At 45.3% G+C, this 20,608-nt stretch overlaps 1 protein-coding gene across 1 annotated transcript in view; it reads left to right on the top strand.

Moving 5' to 3' along the window:
• The window catches only part of CACNA1D (calcium voltage-gated channel subunit alpha1 D), a 303,856-nt gene that overhangs the window by 132,650 nt on the left and 150,598 nt on the right, over positions 1-20,608 (top strand). The window contains exon 4 of the mRNA XM_045529982.1: positions 16,539-16,678. Within this exon, the coding sequence (XP_045385938.1) occupies positions 16,539-16,678 (140 nt within the window). The remainder of the gene's footprint in view (positions 1-16,538; positions 16,679-20,608) is intronic.

Genomic DNA, 20,608 nt, shown 5'->3' with positions numbered 1-20,608 from the left:
CATTATCTGTGAAGCTCGATAAAACAAGGTATGCCTGTATAATAACCTTTTACTTTGTGCATACTCTGCACTGGACATATTTCATTTATTCCTTTCAACGATGCTTTTGTACTGATTAGAAAACCAAGGCTCGGAAGGGTGAAGTACTTATCTAAGGTTATATAGGTGGACCAAGTGGGGATTTTGAACCCAAACTGTCGGACTCCGTATTCAGTATGCTACCCAGCTCAGGACATATTGCTAGCCACGAAGTCATCCAGCCAGATTGCAGTTTGCCCCATCCTGTTTTAATGGATGTCTGGTTGTTTAAAAGTCAATAGTGAACTAGTAGAGTATAGGCCCACAGGGGTGCTTTTCAGAACCCACCTATTTACTGTTTACTTGGTAATCAGGGTTAATCTTACCTCTTGGTCTTTCTCTGTACTCCGATATGTCTGGGCTGTAACAAATGCAAGACTGCATGTTACAGTTGAGCTATTTGTTCTAGATTTGAGTTGTTTTTTTTTTTTTTTAAGTTTGGCATTTGAGCAGAATCACAAGTTGGAGAAAGTAGTAATTTCCAGACATTTGAGGTCTGATTCACCAACATTACTATAATTAAAGGAAAACTTGTATTTGTTTGCTCCATTTTATCCTAACTCACTAGGATGCTTTATAAATAATAAACCCAGACATTTAGAAAATAGCATCTATTTAGCTGTTTAAGCCTTCATAGGTTCTTCATGTTCAGATGTCTCAGTGATACAAGTGTGCCCGAGTGCTAAACTTAGAGGGGAGCGACTCTGGAAAGTGAAATATACTGACATGGAAAGGCAGCTTTCAATTACAAAGCACAGAAGTGAAGTAGCTGGACAATTCCTTTAAAAGGTACATGTATGAAGTACAGGGCTCAAGTGTAGTGATGTCAGCTGGTCACAGAGTGTTAATGAATTTCGAATTGAGGCAATTGTGATTAAGCCTGTTGCCTTTTCCAACACTAATCATTATTAAAATGATGATTGATCTCCGTAATTATGAAACCATTAAAAAGGCATCTGCCTGTGCCCGATTTAACAGGATGGATGTGGTTTTGAGCGTTCAGCTGGCCAGGCAGGACTTCAGTGGCTGCGACTTCAAGGTGCTTGTTTGTTCTCCACTGTTTTCTGAGCCTTCAGTACTACTTTTTGTCATGGGGTACAAATGAGGGTGGGTGTGCCCCCTTGGTTCTTAGCACTGTGGCAATGTAAAGTGAAGTTGAGTAGTATGACTCCTCAACATTCTAGAACGCTCCAACTTTTGATTGATAAGAGGTACCCCTGTGTGAGAGCTTGTGGAGACCCTTCTGTGTAACAATCACAACACAACCACCACAGTGACAGCAGCCGCTTGGCTGAGTGCAAACCGTGTGCCAGGCATTTCCTGTCATCAGTGTTAAGCCTTCATTCCAGGAAGTTGGTGCTGTTGCCACCACTGAAAGGCTGCTTGGAGAACTTCAGGGCTTTGCCTAGGACTGCACGGCTGGAGAGGGGCAGAAGGGGAAGTGGACATGGTCTCCACTATCCACACGGCTGCCTGGCGGGCAGGCAGTCTTACGCTTCCTTGAAAGGCTGTTCTTTTGGGAGATGTCTTCATAGTCTCAAGGAAGAAGAAAGCAGAAAAAGGCAAGGGAGGGAGGAATTCCTCTCATTCAGTGAATGAAAACACAAAAACATGCTTTAAAAACTACAGCCTCAGGCTCTGGAGTGCCTGCCCAGGCTGCAGAGGGCTTTGGTCCTAGCTGGGACAAAATGGCTTTTTGTCACGTTTTCCGCAAACAAGTGAGATAAGAGGAGCCCCCCACTTCATTTCACCTTGTGAGTGACAGATGCCCTTTGGTGGACAGCCCTGTTCCCGGCTAAGAGCTGTTTGTGTGCCCCTTGCCTGCCAGAGGACACAATGACACAGCTTCTGTGGACCCTCCTGAGCCTGCAGACTCCAGTCCTGAGTGGGGACCCGCAGCCCTGCCTGCCTTTCTTCTCTCAGACCTGCTGCCCCAGGTTAGGACCCAGGGGGTCAGGTGTTTTTGTTTTGTTAAATGAGCCATTCCCGATCTGGACTTAGAGGGGATCAGGGAAGATGGGCAGGGTCTGAGCTAGACGGTCTGCCGGGCACCTTCCCTCCTGTGCCCAGCTCCCAGCTGTTGATGCTCTTTTCCTGCCTCTAGGTGCTCATGTGCGAGTGCTGCCCCTGCCCTGTCTGGGCTTGTCTCTCCAGCTCCTAGAGGACAGTGGTGTCGGGTCTCTGGAGTGCCTGCTGCTCGGGCACTCTGGCTTGTGAGTGAAAGCCTTCAGTTTGGTGCTGTCCCCCCACCTCACCCCCAACGCCCCGCCCCGCCTTCTGCCATCAGGGCCCCACTGCAGGAGTGTGCATTCTTCTTCCACCTGAACTCTGTCTGAGTCTCCCCTCGTCTACTCCCCTCCCTCTCCAGGTGCAGCCATAGAGGTAGCTGACTCTCAAGATAGCCCTGCTTGGTCTCCTGCTGCCCAGCTCTGCCCAGTCTGTTTCTTTTCCTGGAGTTTTTGCTCTAGAAACCAGTATGGGACATTTACCTCCATCCCTGTCACTTCCTGAGTTGGTTCTTCCTGACCATTGGGTTTGCTTCTTGGGTGCCTGGCTCCAGTAGTTTGAGGCTCTCTAAGTACCTTTCAGTGAGGTTTTGGGGAGAGTGTGCACGTGGGCAAGCATGGAGCAAGAGGCTCGATATCTATCTCCACTGCTGTCCGGGGATGGCCAAAGATTATTGGCTTCTAGAGCTGTTTTTCAACTTTTTTTTTACCTTGGCCAACAGTAATAAATATATTTTGCATTGTGACTCCCAAACATATGTGTATGTGTCATCTGAAATATGAGTTTGGTCATATATTCTTACTGCATTCTGGTATTTCTTATGCATTCTGATATTTTCCCTTCTGTTGTATTTCATTTTTCAAAACTTGCTGGGTGCAAACCACTAAATGAATTTTCTGTGTATTCCATTTAAACAATCCTCTCTCCTCCATCACAGTAGAAATCCCAGGAAGACAGGCAGATGTTATTCTACTTCCTGTAATTGGTACTCAATTCCTGATGTCAGCTGAGTCTTTTCTCTGTGCAAATCCTCTGGAGAAACATTTTTTTTCTGTGCTGAGAAACATTTTCATTCAAGAGCTAGGGTGACTTCTGTCACTGCTGTGAGTTCCTTCTTTTATGTTAATTGTTAAAAATCTTAGCAACATTAATAAAGATATGACTTCACAGGATACATGTTTGTAATGGCCTTACTTTGTTTCATTTTCTTTTCCTTGTTAATTTGTTTTTCTTTTCACCTTAGTTACTAAATATTTAAGAGTTTCAGCTGATTCTAAAGTAAGAGACACTCAATGGGAAAAGCTCAAATGAATCAGAGATACCTAAAAGTCAAGTTAGAAAGTCTCCCTGGATCTTTCTCTTTACTTTGAGTGCCTGCCCTGCAGACTGGCTTATGACCTCAAGGGGATTATAGTGTTCATGCTGCTCCTGTGATAACGGGTCCTGGATGATCTTCCCCGTCCTTACATGCGAGTCTGCCTTCTCCTTTTAAACAGCCACACAGGATTCCCTTTCTTACCTAGTTTGAATTTTTGTATTCTTGCTGCTGTAAGTTCTTTTGTGGAAGGCAATAAATAAATAAAAATTTACTTTCAAAAGGCAATAAATAAACAAGGGAAGGCAATAAATAAATAAATAATTACTTTAAAAAGAACAGTAGAGATTATTAACTAGCCCTAGCCACCTGACCAAGTAGAATCCTCTAGTAACTGCTTCTGGAGCCACCATGTTCCCCGGGAGTAGGATTGCTTGTACAAGCTGTGTGGACCCTGTGCTTGGGGGGTGGTGGCAGAGCCTTCTCTCCAGACCCTGGGAGGTGTCAAGTAATGGACAAAAGTGAGTTTTGATCTGCAAGACCAGGTCAAGCAAGTGATGTTGGCTTCTTAGATGTTCCCAGCTCAGCGTGGGTCTGTGGAGACTCAGTTCTGCCCACGCTGACTGGTTCATTCATTTCCACTGCAGGGCTGCAGTTGGGTGGTGTCTGGTTTTTCAGCCTCCCAGTGTCTCCTGATTAACTTAATATTACTTTCTACTATGAAAACAATGGTGAATTATCAGCATAGAGTCATTAATCTTCTGGGTAAATATGTCCAACACTTTATCTCAATTATAGATGCCACATTTTAAATACTTTGAAACTTTGATTCATAAATGTACTTAGAAATGATCTATGTTCCTGTGGCCTCAGCACGTGCACTGGGAAAAAGCGTTCAACTTTTCTCAGCACTACTTTTTGGGATGAATGAGTTACGGTTCTTCCTCCCAGAGAGTAGTTTCCATGGTGAGATGAATGCCAAGTGCTGCCCATTCTCCACTGACCCACAGACATCTCCTTGGCCTTCACAGTGAAGTCAGACGGATAAGATAAGGCAGGGGAGCAGGGCCCTCCTTCTCCTCCTGACTGTCCCCAGTAGACCACACATGGACTTTTGCTGGGCAGTCCAGGAAGGCATAGGAGCAGGTTTAGATGGGACGACTCTCTCCCTCAAAGTGGAGCCAGCCCTAAGCCAGGGCAAGGCCTCCTCTGGGAAGACCTGTGCACTTCCTTCAGGGTCACCAGTGAGTTGGGTACGTCGTGCGTGTACTAACTTAGTGGATATTTAGCAGTTACTCTGTGCCGGGCACTGTGTTGCTGCTGGGTGATGGCCGGGGCGGTGCAGGGAGTATTACACAGACACGATAGTAATAGTGAATGTTCCATGAGAATTCACCATGGGAACTTGCCACATGCAGACGCTGGCTCACGTGCTTACATGCGTTGCTTCATTTATACCTAACAACACACCTGGGCAGCTTCTGCTCTCTGCAGTCTCATTTTACGATGAAGAAGCTGCAGTGAGAAGGGTTAAAGTCCACACAGCAATTAAGTGGCAGAGCTGGAACCTGAGCCCATCCTCGCTGTCAAGGTGAAGGGGCTTCCCAGCATGGTCCCTGCCTTGCGGTGGGAGCTTAGCAGTGCAGAGACATTAGTCACAGCAGCTGTGACGGGGGAGGGTGGCTCCCCCTCCAAGGTGCATCCTCAGGTTGCTGAGTCGAAGTTGGCTGAATGACCATAACTGACCTTCTCTGGGCTTCTTTGAGCGGCCAAGGTTGTCCTTCGGGTGTGACTTAGGAGAAGCAATGTGGAAGCCCAGGTGAGATGTGGCAGTCGTGGGACCAGGATGGAGTTGTAGTTTGCCCCACCAGGCAGGTGTAGTCAGGTCTCTTCAAACCAGAGGGCACAATTGCTGTTTTTAGTTATTCATGTTGACTGTGGCCAGAAATAACTGAGTGTCTGGAAACCTCATATGTGAAATGTAAATAACCCCTTCTCTGGCCTTCTTACTCTGTAGCTTGGAGAGTCACTGAGGTAAGAGATTGGAAAGGGTTTCCTTGAGCTCCAGTGACAGCTGTGCCCAGGTGTGCAAGTGGTGTGTTGGCAGGGATGTGAGTGGGCATCAAGGAAATGAGATAAGGTTTCATTTTTATTTCAGAAGTCAGTGAATTTAACCATGTACAGAATTGAAAAGCTTTTGTTTTGCTCTGTTAATGGAGAAAAGGAATGACTGCTTTCTTGTCAAAATGAAAATATTCAGTTTTAAACTTAACCAGTTCCTGCCATTTTGAAATGTTTGCTTATTTCTTTTTAGCAATGGAGGTAGACATGTTGGAGGGTTTGGCTCATGCCTTGCAAACTAACCATTGTTAAGTCTTCTCTCCTAAACGGTTAGGTGTTTGGCAGTTGTTACGTGACCTGAGCACCACAGATTCCCAAGGAGGCAGTGCACAGCTGTAACCAGCCTCGTGTAGGGTACGCGATCCCGTCCAGGTGGACCTGCGCCATTGGGATGGAATCTAAAGGCCTCCTGTGGATTAGAAAGAAGGCGTAACTCTAACTCCAAGTAGGAGACAGTAAATGGAGTTCTGGTCTGGGTGTTACAGCTGCTTTTAGACATTGGTAAGATAAGGTCGCTGGCCCAGCTACTTAGAAATGCGGCCTTGAGGTCATGGTTTTGTTTTCCTTCTTTGTGGATGACGGCATCTTGGTATTTATTGAGGCTAGGTGGTCAGTTTTCTGTTTTGGTACTGTGGAAGGATTCTGTAGCAATAGATGACATGGTTCTTGTCCTCAAGACACTGACTAAATATTATAAGATGACATAGTAATAAGTTCACCTTCCCAACTAGACCAGGAGCTTCTAAAAACAGAGACAGTGACTTGCTCTTCTATGCCCTTCATAGTTGGTGCTCAAGTGTTATTTTCATGATTAAATGCCAAAATACGTGGTATAACTTTAAACAGTTTCAACTCAGGTGCCAGCTCCAAGGCTCAGTGGGTGATGCCTAGCTGGAGCACCACGTGTGGCTGCACCAGGGCTTGGGTAGGGGAAGAGAGTGCCGCCCAGTGACCACGGGGATGTCTGCTGCAGGGGGCTGGGGGGCAGAGGCAGCGGGCATGTGGGTGTCATTTGTTCACCCTGCTAAGGGCATTAGGCTTTCAAAAGTGGGGGCAAAATAGTACTCGGAGGAAATGAAACTCTCCAGTCTTCCCTTAAAGAGGAGAGCAGGATTTAGATAAACAGCTTTTGGTCTTGGAGAAGAGCAGTCACCAGGAGCAGATGTTCAGTGAGTATGTGTCTACGTGGGACAGTACGGGAGCTGATAGGCTGGAGCAGAGGGCGTGTGGGGTAGGGAGGGGGAATCGGGTGGGGCAGGGGCCCTGTCCCCAGCGGGGCCATGCAGACATCAGGTGGTTGTTGGTAGTAGAGTGTAAACAGATTTCAGAGATGTTCAGGGAGGCCAGGGGAGGAATTTAGATGTGATACTGTCCTGCGCTTTTCAAGGAGCTTTCCCAAATGCTCCTGACACCATTACCTGCTCCATCCCGCTCTTCCCCAAGGGAGACTCCTGGTACTCTGCTTGAGCTTCGACTGTCATCTGCTATGTCTTGGAATTTTTATATATGTATCTTGAGGACAGGAACAATGAATCCCCAGTGCTCTGGGTCATGCCGGATATGGAGTAGATACCCTGAGTGGTATTGAATTAAATTGAAATAAGGTGCCTGAACTGCCAAGCAAGGTGGGCTGGAGGGGGACAGTGCCTTAGAGGTGAAGCTGGGTGAGGAAGTGGGAGTCTTGTCCCCATGTCCCCAGAATGGGCAGGATGGGAAGCAAGGCAAGTTGGAAGCATCACGTTTACCAGAGTGTGCAGAGTGCAAGAAACCAGTTGAAATTGAAGATGGCAACAGAGAATGGACAAGATTGAAGGAGAACATTTGGAAAAGCGAGCCCAGATGGGTTTCCAGAGGCAGTGGCTTGCAGGGCCCATGGGTCCCGTTCTGGGAGACCATCACTGCGCCTGTGGGTCTTGAGGGCTGGTCACAGGAGCTGTCTCTTGAGGAGTGAGGAGCTACTGAAGATTTTCTCTCTCAGATGCTTCAACTTTTTAGAGAAGTAGAGTGATCTTGCAGCTCATTGTATTTAGCTAGGATTCCCTAAAACCAAACCCAAACTGGCTTTATTTATTGGCTCTTATAAGTGAAAAACCCAAGCGGGAAGGGAAGGGAATTTTTGACTTCAGGCTCAACTTGATCTGGGGGCTCTCACAGGGACCCTCGCAAGTGCTTGCTCCCACCTGAGTGTCTCTGCTTGTCTGTCTGACACCCTTGCTCCCCGTTTTCTAACTTGGCTTCCCTTGGAGTTGGCTCTTCATCTCTGTCCCCCTGGCAACTCCAGGCTTATAGCCTCTCAGGGCCAAGTCCAGCCAGTGATAGAACTTTGCAGCTAGTTAAGAGAAAATCCCGGAATTAGCACTGATTGTACCTGATTGGTGTGGGTTGGGATGTGTGCCTGTCCCTGAACCAGTAACCTGGGCCACAGGCCGACTCCTACGGCCTCCAGACTGAGAGTGGAGTAGGAGAGGAGCCGTTCCTGGGGGAAAGTCAGGTGCTGTTACGTCGGAGTTTTGCTGGGTGGCAACGCCATGGTCACCCACCCCATGCAAGCTGCCTGTTCCAGTCGTGGCAGCAAAGCTGGAACTGCCTTTGCTCTGCCCGGGAGCAGGGAGAGCTCCCTGGTGGCCTCCGCAACCCCCGGCATGGCGTTGCCCTCTTCTCCTCGTCCAGATGTCTTTGAAGCTGGCCTCCATGCAGCGGCCAGCCAGGCCACCCTGCTGGCCTCCTCCACGTGTCATCTCTGGGCACATCCTGGACAGCATCCTGCCGCGTCTAGGGGGTCAAGGCATCGCTGGACTGCCATGGGATCTCAGGAGGAACCTCTTCAGAGAGGTTCCAGATGCTCCTACGAGGACTGCGCCCACAGGAAGGAGAAGTTTGTTCGCTTCCCCAGCGCTGGAGAGTGAGCCTTCTGCTGTGGACAGTTTCACATGTGCACAGCCCTTCCCCGCCTTCTGCTTGATCTTATTTTCACCATAACCTGGGTGGACAGGGCCAGAATGACTGTCCCTGTTTCATAGATGAAGGAACTGAGAGTCGAGTGGGGTGAATGACTCAAACAGGGTGACACAGCTGTACAGACTAGAATTGGACTCAGGGGACACAAATGTCATATAAAACCTGTACTTTTAAACCACAGATGAAGAAAAACAAAGGCAAACTGACTATTCTAGCCAGTTTCTTTATGTAAATGTGGTGTTAAACTGCCCTTTGGAGGCCCTCTAAGTACGTACTTCATTAATACCTGCAGAGGAAGAAATTACCTCTGTTTACAGCCAAGCAGCTCTGAGCCAGGCCTGCCGGCTGGTCACCCTCCTGCGGTTCACCCACCGGAGTTTTACTAGAGGTTGAATCGGCTTATTGAAACCGTGTAATAGTAGCTCTGTGGCTCCCCTGGGTCACCTCCTGAAATGTGTAAGGCAGCGAGTGGGAGGGTCTCTCAGCAAGCCTGGCCTGAGCATGCACCGTGACCTCAGGCGACCCAGCCATTTGAAAAAACAGCCGCTGCTCTTGGTTCTCGTTGCTCTTGCTTGGTTGCCTGTCCTCCCTGGGGTCTCCAGGCCCTCACGGAGCCTCCCTGCGGAGCCTGTGTTTGGCTTCGTTTGGTCTTCGCTCATTGGGTCATGGAGAATTGTCGTTTTCCAGCTGGAAGAGATCATCTGATTCCATCTGCGTGTTTCACACATGAGAAGCAGAGACCAAACCCTGTAGCCTGGCACCTGGGGCCCTCCATGCCTTCCTCCCCCTCACAGCCACATGGGCCACTCATCACCTTGAACAGCTGGCCGCTGGCTGAACACCCTGCCCTGGGTGGGGAGGGCCACAGTGAGGGAGCAGGGTGGCTGTGCAGAGGCTTTCCCTGACATGCTCATGGGGATCTTCCTGGAATAGAGCAAAACCAAGGGCTCTAACATCATGGAACTGCTTAGCAAGAAGGGACAGGAATAGTAGGTCAAAGCCTCTCATTTAGCCCATTTATTTATTCACTTATAAATGTTTTTAAGTATCTATTTTTGTGGCAGGCCTTAGGAATACAATGATGCATGAAATAGAGATGATCTCCATCCTTATAGGTAATTTATTGGGGGGACAAATATTAAAGTGGTAATTTGTTAAAATTAATTTTTATTTTACGAATGAATGAATGAGAGGGTCTCACTTTGCTGCCCAGGCTAGAGTGCTGTGGCATCATGTAGCTCACTACAACCCCAAACTCCTGGGCTCAAGGGATCCTCCTGCCTCAGCCTCCCAAGTAGGTGGGACTACAGGTGCACGCCACCACGCCTGGCTAATTTTTCTATTTTTAGTAGAGACAGGGTCTCGCTCTTGCTCAGGCTGGTCTCAAACTCCTGAGCTCAAGCGATCCTTCCACCTCAGCCTCCCAGAGTGCTAGGATTACAGGTGTGAGCCACCACCACGCCTGGCCAAAATTATTTTTTTTTTAGTTGACAAAAATTGTACATATTTAGAGTGTACAACTTGATGTTTTGGTATATGTATACATTGTGGAATGGCTAACTTAAGCTAATTGATATTTACCTCACATACTTTTTTGGTAGTGAGAGCATTTAAAATCTACTCTTAACAATTTTTAGGTGTACAACATGTTGTTGTTAACTATAGTCACCATGTTGTACAGTAGGTCTCCTACCTAACTTTTGGGTACTTTGAAATTTTGTATACTTTGGCTAACATGTCCCCAATACCCCTGGCAGTCACCATTCTACTCTCTGCTTCTTTGAGTTTGACTTTTTTAGATTCCACATATAAGTGAGACTGTGAAGTATTTGCCTTTCTGTGCCTGGTTTATGTCACTCAGCTAATGTCCTCTGGGTTCATCCATATTGTTACAAATGACAGGATTTTCTTCTTCTTCTTCTTCGTGTTTTTTTTCAAAGCCATATAGCGTTCCACTGTGTGTGTGCGTGTGTGTGTGTGTGTGTGCCTGTGCGCACGTGCGTGCATATTGGCCATTTATACATCTTGTTTTGAGAAATGTTCATTCAGGTCCTTTGCCCATTTTTAATTGAGGTTATTTGTTTTCTTGCTATTGAGTTGAGTTCCTTATATATTTTGAATATTAACCCCTTATCAGATGTGTGGTTTACAAATACTTTCTCCTGTTCTGTAGATTGTCTCTTTATTCTGTTGTGTGTTTCCTCTGCTCATGTATAAGCTTTTTAGTTTCATACCATCTTATTAGTCTATTTTTGTTTTGGTTGACTGTACTTTTGGGCTCACATCTAAAATATCTTTGTCCAGACCAGTGTCAAGAAGCTTTTATCCTGTGTTTTTCTTCTTTTACTATTTCAGATCCTAATGTGTAAATCTTTAACCCATTTGACTTGATTTTTGTATATGGTGTGAGTTAGGGGTCTAATTTCATTCTGCCTGTGGCTATCCAGTTTTACCAACACCATTCATTGAGGAGACTGTCCTTTGCCCATTGTGTGTTCTTGGCACCTTTGTTTGAACATCCGTTGACTGTAAATGTGTGGATTTATTTCTGGGCTCTCTATTAAAGAGGTAACTTTCAAAAACTTAAATTTATATTGTGAATTAGGACTATGAGGGAGTATAATGAGCTTTGCCAGCATATAACAGTAGGCTCTCATTTTGTCTGGGAGGTCAGTAAAGGTTTTGCTGAGAAAATGTCATTTAAGCTGAGCCTTGAAGGGCAAGTAGAGCTTGTGGATGGGGAAACCATTTTGGCCAGAGGGAACAGGATGTGGAACAGCTCCACTGTGGCCCAGGGCCACAGAAGGATTCAGTGACTGAGCAGGGACTGGAAGAAAACAGATATATGGCCACAAGCCCTGTGTTCTTTCCATTCAACCACGCTGGGCTTGTCTTTAGCCCTGTGTCACAGCTGTATCTGAAGAGGCGAGTTTACATGCAGGGGGGCAGGCTCCCTAGGTGGGTGAAGCAGGACGGGCAAAGGTGTGGAGCTGGGAAAGCGTCAGGTGTGTGTGGGAGGGAGCAGGTTGGCAGCGTGGAGAGAAGGGCCCTCCCAGGGCAGGAGTGGGAGGTCGGAAGAGGAAGCTAGAGAAGGATGAAGGATGAGGACCCTGCCCAAGTGGCTGCAGGTTGGGATGGAAAGGGAAAGCCAGATGAGGTGTTGAGATCAGCTGTTGCCTCAGCAGTTTGTTTATTCCAGACTTGTTCTAGAAAGGGTTTGTGGTAACGTGGGAAGATAAGTACCTTGTTTTTTGATACCTATGCTGGGATCACAAAACCTCGTGTATTAATAGCTTGTTTATGTCTAGCTTTGTTGCTTTATTCCTTCCCTTTTTTCCTTCTCTACTTCCTAGTAGCACCTGTGGGTACCTTGCGTATGTCTGGCATGTGCTGGATGCTGGAGTTGCAAAGACAGTGTGCTTGGTCCCTGCCGGAGGAGCCCTGGGTTCCGGGCACTGGCAGGACACAGAAGGCTGGGAGGGCAGCTCCTGGCAGGTGTAAGCACGAAAGCCTTTCCGAGGACATGGGGCCGTGTCGGGGATGAGCAAAGCAGAGAGGTGAATCTTAACTGCCTGCATCAAGCCTCTGCTGATATTCTGCTCTGACAGCAGGCTGGGAGCTCTGTGAGGATAAGGTTCAGGCTTTGCTGGGGAGGACTCAGGTGCTCAAGCATGAATGGATGGACGGATGGATGGATGGCCAGATGGATGGATTGTCATTCATACCTCAGTGCTAATAGGAGGATCCTTGAGAATAGGAGAGGAGATCACCAAGTGTGATTAAGGATTCTGGCATCTCCCATCCCCTGCTTAGTTGACAGTTTCTGTTTCTCAAGGTTCTGAGTAAGATTAACTGGGTGAGAGACTTCCTGTTGGTGAAATTTCACTGTTTAAAGAAGATAAATCAGGTTTCCAAATTAGATTTGAGCCTTTGTTTCTCTGGAGGCTTATAGTACTTATGGGGGACTTTTGTCCATACATAATAGGGTGGTCTCTGGTGGTAGCTTTCTAAAGGGAGGTTTGACTGGCCCTGCCCACTCAGGATCTCCTGCCGGTGAGAAGAAATCCCTGCAGGTGGGTCACTGAGTGCCACAGGTGTGGCTCTGCCTGGCACGTGGAGGGGGATGGGATGTAGGGATCATTTCATCTTTCTGTTTATCCTGGTGAGGGGCTTTTAGGGTGCAGCCCCTGCCCAGGCCTCCTGTAGCAGGGACACCTCACCTCATGTCTGGTCCTGGAGGGTTCCTGTCCGCCCTTTCTGCCATCCCGTTCCTTCGCCCTTGCCATTGCTGCTTCCTCTGCTGCCGTCCATCCCAGCCACAGCTCTCGGCGTCTCCTCTGTGCCACGTCTCGCCGCCTCGTAGGCTGGGTGCACATCCCACCTTGCCTAGCTGGGAACCTGACTTTCTTGTTGGCTTCCTTTTCAAGTGACTAACTCAGCGTTCTTTTCTCAAATGAGCAATCCTTTTGTAAAGCAAATAATTATCCGACTTTTCCCGAATGTTTTGCAAGATTGTTTTACTACTACATTAGTTTATTGTGGAGGTACACTCGTTTCCTAGGATTCCTTTTTAACGGCAGGGTCAGGACTGGGATGACTCTGGCGTGCAGGCGGGCTGGTCTGCCTGCTCTCTGGGCCGAGGCTGCTCAGTTGGCGTTACGGTGGAGTCTGTGTAATAGAGAATCACATTAAAGCAAGGTTATATTTCTTATAATGAATTCCATCAAGTAGTTCACCAAGGATTTTGGAAAGAGAAACCAAATGCTTTAAAAAGGAGGGGAGAGAGGGCCAAGGAGACAGGATAAAGAATCTTAAACAAGTCAGTTATACTAATGGCCCTTATGCTATTGTGGCAAAATTACTTATAAATAAAAGCCAAAGAGGAAAAACAAGCTGTGTTTGGAGGTGTACTGTCTGTTCTCTGCCTTGTTTTTCTGCTCTAAAGTATAGTGTGCTGTCTTGACGTAGGGATCTAACTGCTATGAATATTGATGGCAGCAAAAGCTTTTTTTTCCTGTCTGGCCTAGTAAATAAAGCAGCAAGGATAAAAAGGGAAGAGGAATTGTAAAATCAGTGTGCTGTTTTTAGCTTATCTTGTTCCCTTAGAACTCTAAGTCTTGAAAACATATTGATGGTGACGGTCTGCACCTAGGGGTTCGGGTCTGATTTGAGCGCAGTGGATTGGTATTTTCGGAGATTTCTGCCTCTGGTTAAAGTAACAGAATTCCTTTTCCTTTGAGCTTTTGGAGTTAATATCACTGCCTCACTGAAGCCTTCTTGGATCTCTTCCCCGACCTGGAGTTGGTCACTGTCCCTTAGAATATTGGCAGTAGTGTGAATGGGCGATTGTTCTTCCAGTAGCTCTGCACCATGTGCCTCCTGGGAGCACTCCACGGGGGACATGGCAGTGAACGGGACACCAGAGTCTGGATAGCAAACAAGGGCATCCTTGTAGGTCTGTGTGTGGCGTGAGAGGGCCTCTCGCATAGCACTCAGGCCAGCATGGAGAGCGTGGCTGTGTGAAGGGAGTGGGGTCCGTCCCTGTCAAGGACTGGAAGCTGCAGGGGCATGGGGCGAGCCTGGCTGGGGACAGGTTCTGTTGGAAGGTTTGGAGCAGGCACAGGTATAGGTTGGGGGCAGTGAGGCTTCTTAAATTGTGAACACACTGACTCTGGCTCACTCACACCAAAAATGAGTTTATTAGACTGCTCTGATGGTGTTCTGAGCAGCAGAGGGGCTCGGGCGGGCAGGTTCAGAAATGACAGGAGCCACAATAGCTCTGGGACCTGGGAAGGAAGAACTGATGAGCTGTCTTTTATAGCAGCAGTCCCCTGCCTTTGTGGCACCAGGGACAGGTTTCATGGAAGACAATTTCTCCACGGACCTGGGGGATAGGGGGTAGTTGTAGGATGATTCAAGCACATTACATTTATTGTGTACTTTATTTCTATTATTACTACATTGTAATATATAATGAAGTAATTATGCAGCTCACCATAATGCAGAATCAGTGGAAGCCCTGAGCTTGTTTTCCTGTAACTAGACAGTCCCGTCGGGGTGATTGGAGACAGTGACTGATCTGATAGGAGACAGAGCTCAGGCGGAGATGGGAACAATGGGGAGCGGCTGTAAATAGCGATGAAGCTTCGCTTGCTTGCCGGTGCTCACCTCCTGCTGTGCAGCCCGGTTCCTAACAGGCCACGGCTGGTACCAGTCCTCCGCCTGGGGATTGGGCACTGCAGCTTTACAGGACCAGTGAGGAGCTAAGAGTGGGGTGAAGGCTGGGGTGCACAGTGGTGGCTGGAGGGTTCCCCTGGTGGTCAACAGAGAGGACCCCGGGCAAGCCAAGGGGAAGCTCTGCCACGCAGCCAGTGACAGAGGGGCAGCCCCCTGGCAGCATGTGGCTAGAGCATGGGGTCTTAGGCAAGATTCACACTTAAATGTGAAAGGATGTTGGTGCTACTGCAAGCAAATATGTAACAGGTGACAATATTCCAAGGAATTAGACCCCTGGGAATCATCCTAAAATGAATATTTTTAAAAAATATTCTAAAAAAAAGTATTTCTTTTCAGAAACTTAAATTTTCTTTTGAAAAACCTATATAAATTTGCATTTATAAAAATATTAGTGGTCACATGTGACACAGAAAAGTCCTTTTTTTTTTCTTTCTGTAATCAGTTGTGAAATAGAAGGGCAGGGGAGAGGTGGCCTGAAACTTTGACCTGGTCAGAGGGCTGAAGACACAGAATCCTCTTGTCAGCTACTTCTTTTGTGACTCGTAGACGTTCTTTGTGTGCATACTCAAAACCATCAGCCCCCAACCCCACCAGACTAAATTTTTCAAGGACAGGGACCATAGTGGGGACATTTTTTCTAATCTTGGCTCCTGGTACAGTGCCTGTTGTGCAGGAGAGGTGCTTGCTAAGTGTTTCCTGAGCCAAATTTATTTTGATCTCGTGCACTAGGCATCTTAGTAAGTGAATTCCATGATTTCCATTTCCCTAAGGTATTGGTAGCTCTCTTCCGGTCCCACTAATATTCATAGGGGACTTTATAGTTCATATCGAAGAGTTTTAATTGCTAATGATTTTTTGCTTAGTTATAATCTAAGTAGCTTCTTGCTAGGGGATGCTTTTTGTAAAGCTAATTACATCTCCATTGGTCCATATTCCTATTGAAACCAAAGCCATATACAGAAGACATTTATAAACAAGGAAAGAGTCCAAGTTTTTAGACCTGCTGATTGATGTGTTTTCTACAGCTCCTGGAGTTGCATGGTTGGAACTGGAAAGGCTCTAAGAGTCACTCAGCTCCTGGGTGGCACCTCCAGGGTCTATGGCTACTGGGGCGGGTACAAGAGAAGGGTTGAGAAGGGTTCAGAAGGTGAGCCCAGGCTCCCTGGGAAAGTGCACAGTGATGGTCAGCAGTGTCGGCAGGGAGAGGCAGCATGCCAGTGAGCCCTCAGGGTGTTTGCCATCCTGAATTCACCCCCTTACTGTGCGGATGTGGAAACTTATGTCCAGAGGAGCGGAGGGACTTGCCCAAAGTCACCTTGCTACTCAGTGACAAAGCTGACTCTGACTTAAACATAAACCCAAGAGGATGAGGAGGTCAAAACAGATGCATCTTCATTTCTTCCAAAGGACATTCTGTTCAAAGCTGCTGTTGGAATATTTGTCGCACCCTTGTGCTTTTCTGGGCCTGATTTGGCAATCTCAGGAGGAAAACCTGCTGCATTTTGCAAATGTGTGCAAATAACGAACATGCCTGTTACATCCTAGGCAGACTCATTGCACACGCATTAGGGCAGGTGGCAAAACGCAGCCATGCAGCCTGGAGTGAAGTGTTTTGCACTTAGCTGCTTATGAGAAATTCAGTGTTAGAATTTAAATGCCTTTCTGGCGCAGGTGCAGTGTAATTGTTCCATTTCTCATAATAAAACTTTGCTTGGAGGAAAATGCTTATATCTCTGCAATGTTGATTCTAATCCCTGTTTCTTTTTGTTTCCATTTTCCTCCTTTTTTTTTTTTTTGGTGTGTTCTTTGTTTCTCTTCACAGGAAAAAGTAGAATATGCCTTCCTGATTATTTTTACAGTCGAGACATTTTTGAAGATTATAGCGTATGGATTATTGCTGCATCCTAATGCTTATGTTAGGAATGGATGGAATTTACTGGATTTTGTTATAGTAATAGTAGGGTAAGTCTCTTTTACTTTGGGGAAATGTTTATTTGGAAAATGGGAGGTGGGGGTAGAGAGTGACAGAGAACACAGTCTTTTTAGGGAATGTGATTGCTCTTTTATGCCAGCGATTGGACCAGCCCCTGTCAGGAGTCCTTAAGGACTGGTGATGCCGCTGTCAATCTCTGAGAAGAGACTGGTTTGAATTTTCTCATTATTATTACTCCTCTTTTCAGTAACATGTTATAGAAGGGAGTCTAAGCCCCTAACGTGGGAGTCTTTACCTTTACAGGGCCTTGGGCCTCCACAAATAGACCAGCCCTGCTGGTGATTAGAGTCAAATGAGTAGAGCTCTTACTACTTAGCACCATGTTAAGTTAAAAAAAAAAAAAAAGTAATAAAGCCTTCATAGCACTGGGGTACTCTGCTATTTAATATCCCTTGAGCAAAGTTTTTTTTTTTTTTTTTTTTTCCTGCTGACTTGTGGGAGAAGCTCTGGCTTACTATCTCATTTTAAATAACTAAACAAGTGTCTGAATAATGTCACATATCTAGAATAAAATGAAATAAGCTAAAAAGATGCAGAGAAGCAGGTATTCTCCCACAATTCTGTTGCAGGAAGAAAACATAAGCAGTTTTAGTTAAAGGAGAATGTTAAAATAAAAAGTAGTGGCCCATGTTACTCTGGTCCTTCCATACCTGGAAATGTTGCCAGCAAGAAAAAAAATGAATCAGTGTCAGAGGAATATTGGGTCTTTGGACCAAATACCCACATAGGAAGATAAGTTATATCCTGTCTCTGAGTCTTGGGTACCCTAGCTATAAAATGAATTGCTCCTAAAGTTACATTTATTTCTATATAGAGAGATTTTTAAATAGCCTTTCTGTTTTCATCTTCATGACTTTGGTCAACTGCCTTTTTCAGTTGAGCAAGGTAATTTTTCTTTATGATGGTCTTTTTGTTATGAATCCCTTGTTTTTCCTTAGAGACTAATTCTGCTGGGTACTGGGAGAGTGGGCTTGGTTTGGGGCCTGTCCTTTCAACCTAGGAAGTTAATATGGGATCCAAAGTGGTGGCCCAGTGAGATGATTAGACTTGGGGGGAGAAAAAGTTAGCACCTAACAGGGAGAGTGCACACTGTCGGGGGGATGGGCACGATACAAAAGCAATTTATGTAACCAAATCGTTTGTACTACCATGATATTCTGAAATAAATAAAAAATAAATGTTTCATTTGTGTTTATTTTTTTATCAAAAAAAAAAAAAAAGAAAAAGTTAGCTTTTGCAAAAACCACCATAGTACACTGGCATCTAAGGCATCGTTGCAAAGGTAGCCCACCTAAAATGAACAGCTGGCAGATTTGTGCCATACCTTCCTGTGTTGGAGGGACTCACAAGGAATGGCAAGCAGAGCCTTGCAGATCTCTTGGTTCTGGAATAATTTTGCTGTGCCTTTTCTGGCACTGGCCTTTTGTTCAGCTAAAAAATAGAGATGCTTAGCTCCATGTCTTTTGTCACCATGCTACGATCACTTTGGCTTACTGCCTGGAGACATTTTTCACAGAGTAGCACAGCACAAGGATAGGGAACCAAGAGGAGCATGGTAGTCTCATTGGGTTAAGGAGATAGAGACAAGAGTTAGGGGAGGCTTAGTAGCTGAAATGTGAGAGGTTAAATATGGGAAGAGAGAGAGAGCTACCCAGAGAAAGAGCTCCATAAATATGCCTTGGGGTCCTCTTCAGTTTTGGGTGAAGACTAAGCTATGCTTACATGGGTGTGAGTCTGTGATGCCAGGCAAAGAATATTACTAGGGAAAAGAGAAAAACTGTGGGTGCACGGGGTGGGGGAACTGTAAAATGGATAATAACAAGAGCTCACAAAGGACTGGATGGTGTTCAAGTTTGTTCTTTCTTTCTTTCTTTTTTTTTTTTTTTGGAGACAGAGTCTCGCTCTGTTGCCCAGGCTAGGGTACCGTGGCGTCAGCCTAGCTCACAGCAACGTCAAACACCTGGGCTTAAGCGATCCTTCTGCCTCAGCCTCCCGAGTAGCTGGGACTACAGGCATGCACCACCATGCCTGGCTAATTTTTGCTATATATTTTTAGTTGTCCAGATAATTTCTTTCTATTTTTTTAGTAGAGAACGGAGTCTTGCTCTTGCTCAGGCTGGTCTCGAACTCCTGAGCTCAAACAATCCACCTGCCTCGGCCTCCCAGAGTGCTAAGATTACAGGCATGAGCCACTGTGCCCAGCCAGTGTTCAAGTTCTGACTACCCAGAGTGGAAAGATCTCATTAAACACCCTGGACTGTCAGTAGAGACCCCACAAATGCCATTATTAGTAGCACTAAACTTGCTGTAGAGCAGGGGTCAGCAAACTGTGGCCAGCAGACCAAATCCTAGCACATCTAGCCTGCAAACTATTTTTATAAATAAAATTTTATTGTAACATAGCCACATTCATTTGTTTACATAGTTGAGTTTGAGTAGTTTAGGTTCACAAAGCCTAAGCTATTTACTATCTGGCCCTTTATAGAAAAAAATTTACCAATCCCTGCTCTAAAGACTACTGAAATCCTTGCTAACAATGTTTGAAAAGAAAATCTGGAAAGGAGCAAAGTGATATGCAAGTAACTTAATGGCCTGCCAGAACAAAATCCAACACTCTTTAAAGGAAGACAACAAAATCCAAATACTTAACAAGGTAACATTCAAAATGTCCAGCGTCCAATAAAACATTACTGGACATATGAAGGAATGTAACCCATAACCAGGAGGAAGTTCCATCAATATAAATAGACTCTGAAATGACAGAGAAGATGGAATTAGCAGAGAAGGACTTCACAAAATTTTAAAAACAGCTGTTATAAATATGTTTATGGACTTCATTATGACTATAATGAAGAAAGATGGGACATATAAAAAAGAACCAAATGGAACTTCAAGAGGTGAAAACTGTGCCTGCAATGAAAAATTTCCTGGATTGGCTTAATAGCAGATTAGACACTAGGGAAGAATAAAATAAGGGAATTTGAAGATGTAGCAATAATACATAGAGTAACAATTGGGAAAAAAAATGAACATCACCTTGGTGACCTGTGGGGAACTATCAAGTGACCTAACATACTTATATTTGGAGTCTCAGAAGAGAAAGGGAGAAAGGGGAGACAGAAAAAATATTTGAAGACATGGCTCCAAAATTTCCAAATGTGATGAGAAATACAAACTCACAAATCCAAGAATCTCAGCAAAGCCTGAGCAAAATAAACATGCAGAAAGTCACATCATAATCATAATCAAATTGTTAAAAATCAAAGAGAAAGAGAAAGTCTTGAAACAGAGAAAGGACATCTCAGACTTCTTAACAACTATGCAAGCAAGAAGACAACAGGAAGATATCTTTAAAGTACTGGTGGAAAATGCCAACCTAGAATTCTTATTCACTGAAATATCTTCTAAAATTGAAGTCAAAATAAAAACTTTTTCAGACTTTCCAAAGCTTGAGAATCTAAGACCGATACACCTGCACCTCAAGAAATGTTAAAGGCAGTTCTTCAAGCTGGAGGAAAATGACACCAGATAGACATATGGATCTGCACAAAAAGAATGAAGAATATCAGAAAAGGTAAATATGAAGACATTTTGGTAAATTCGTTTTTAAATCTCTTTCAATGTAATTGTTTAAAGCAAAAATAACAACACTGTATTGTGGAGTTTGTAGATTCTGTAGAAATAAAATTTATGACAACAATAGCACAAAAGACAGAAACAAATAGCCATATATTATTGTCTTATACTAAATGTTTATACAGTAGCTAGAGTGATAAAATATTACCTGAAGTTACACTGTGGTAAATTAAAGATGGATAATTGTAAACCTTAGAGCATGGATTGGCAAACTATAACCTGTAGACAAAATGTGGTTTAAGCCTGTTATTCTTTTTTCACAT

This window comes from Lemur catta, chromosome 18 (genome assembly GCF_020740605.2).
Source record: "Lemur catta isolate mLemCat1 chromosome 18, mLemCat1.pri, whole genome shotgun sequence".
Lineage (NCBI taxonomy): Eukaryota > Metazoa > Chordata > Mammalia > Primates > Lemuridae > Lemur > Lemur catta.
This window is presented reverse-complemented; position numbering and strand designations above follow the sequence as displayed.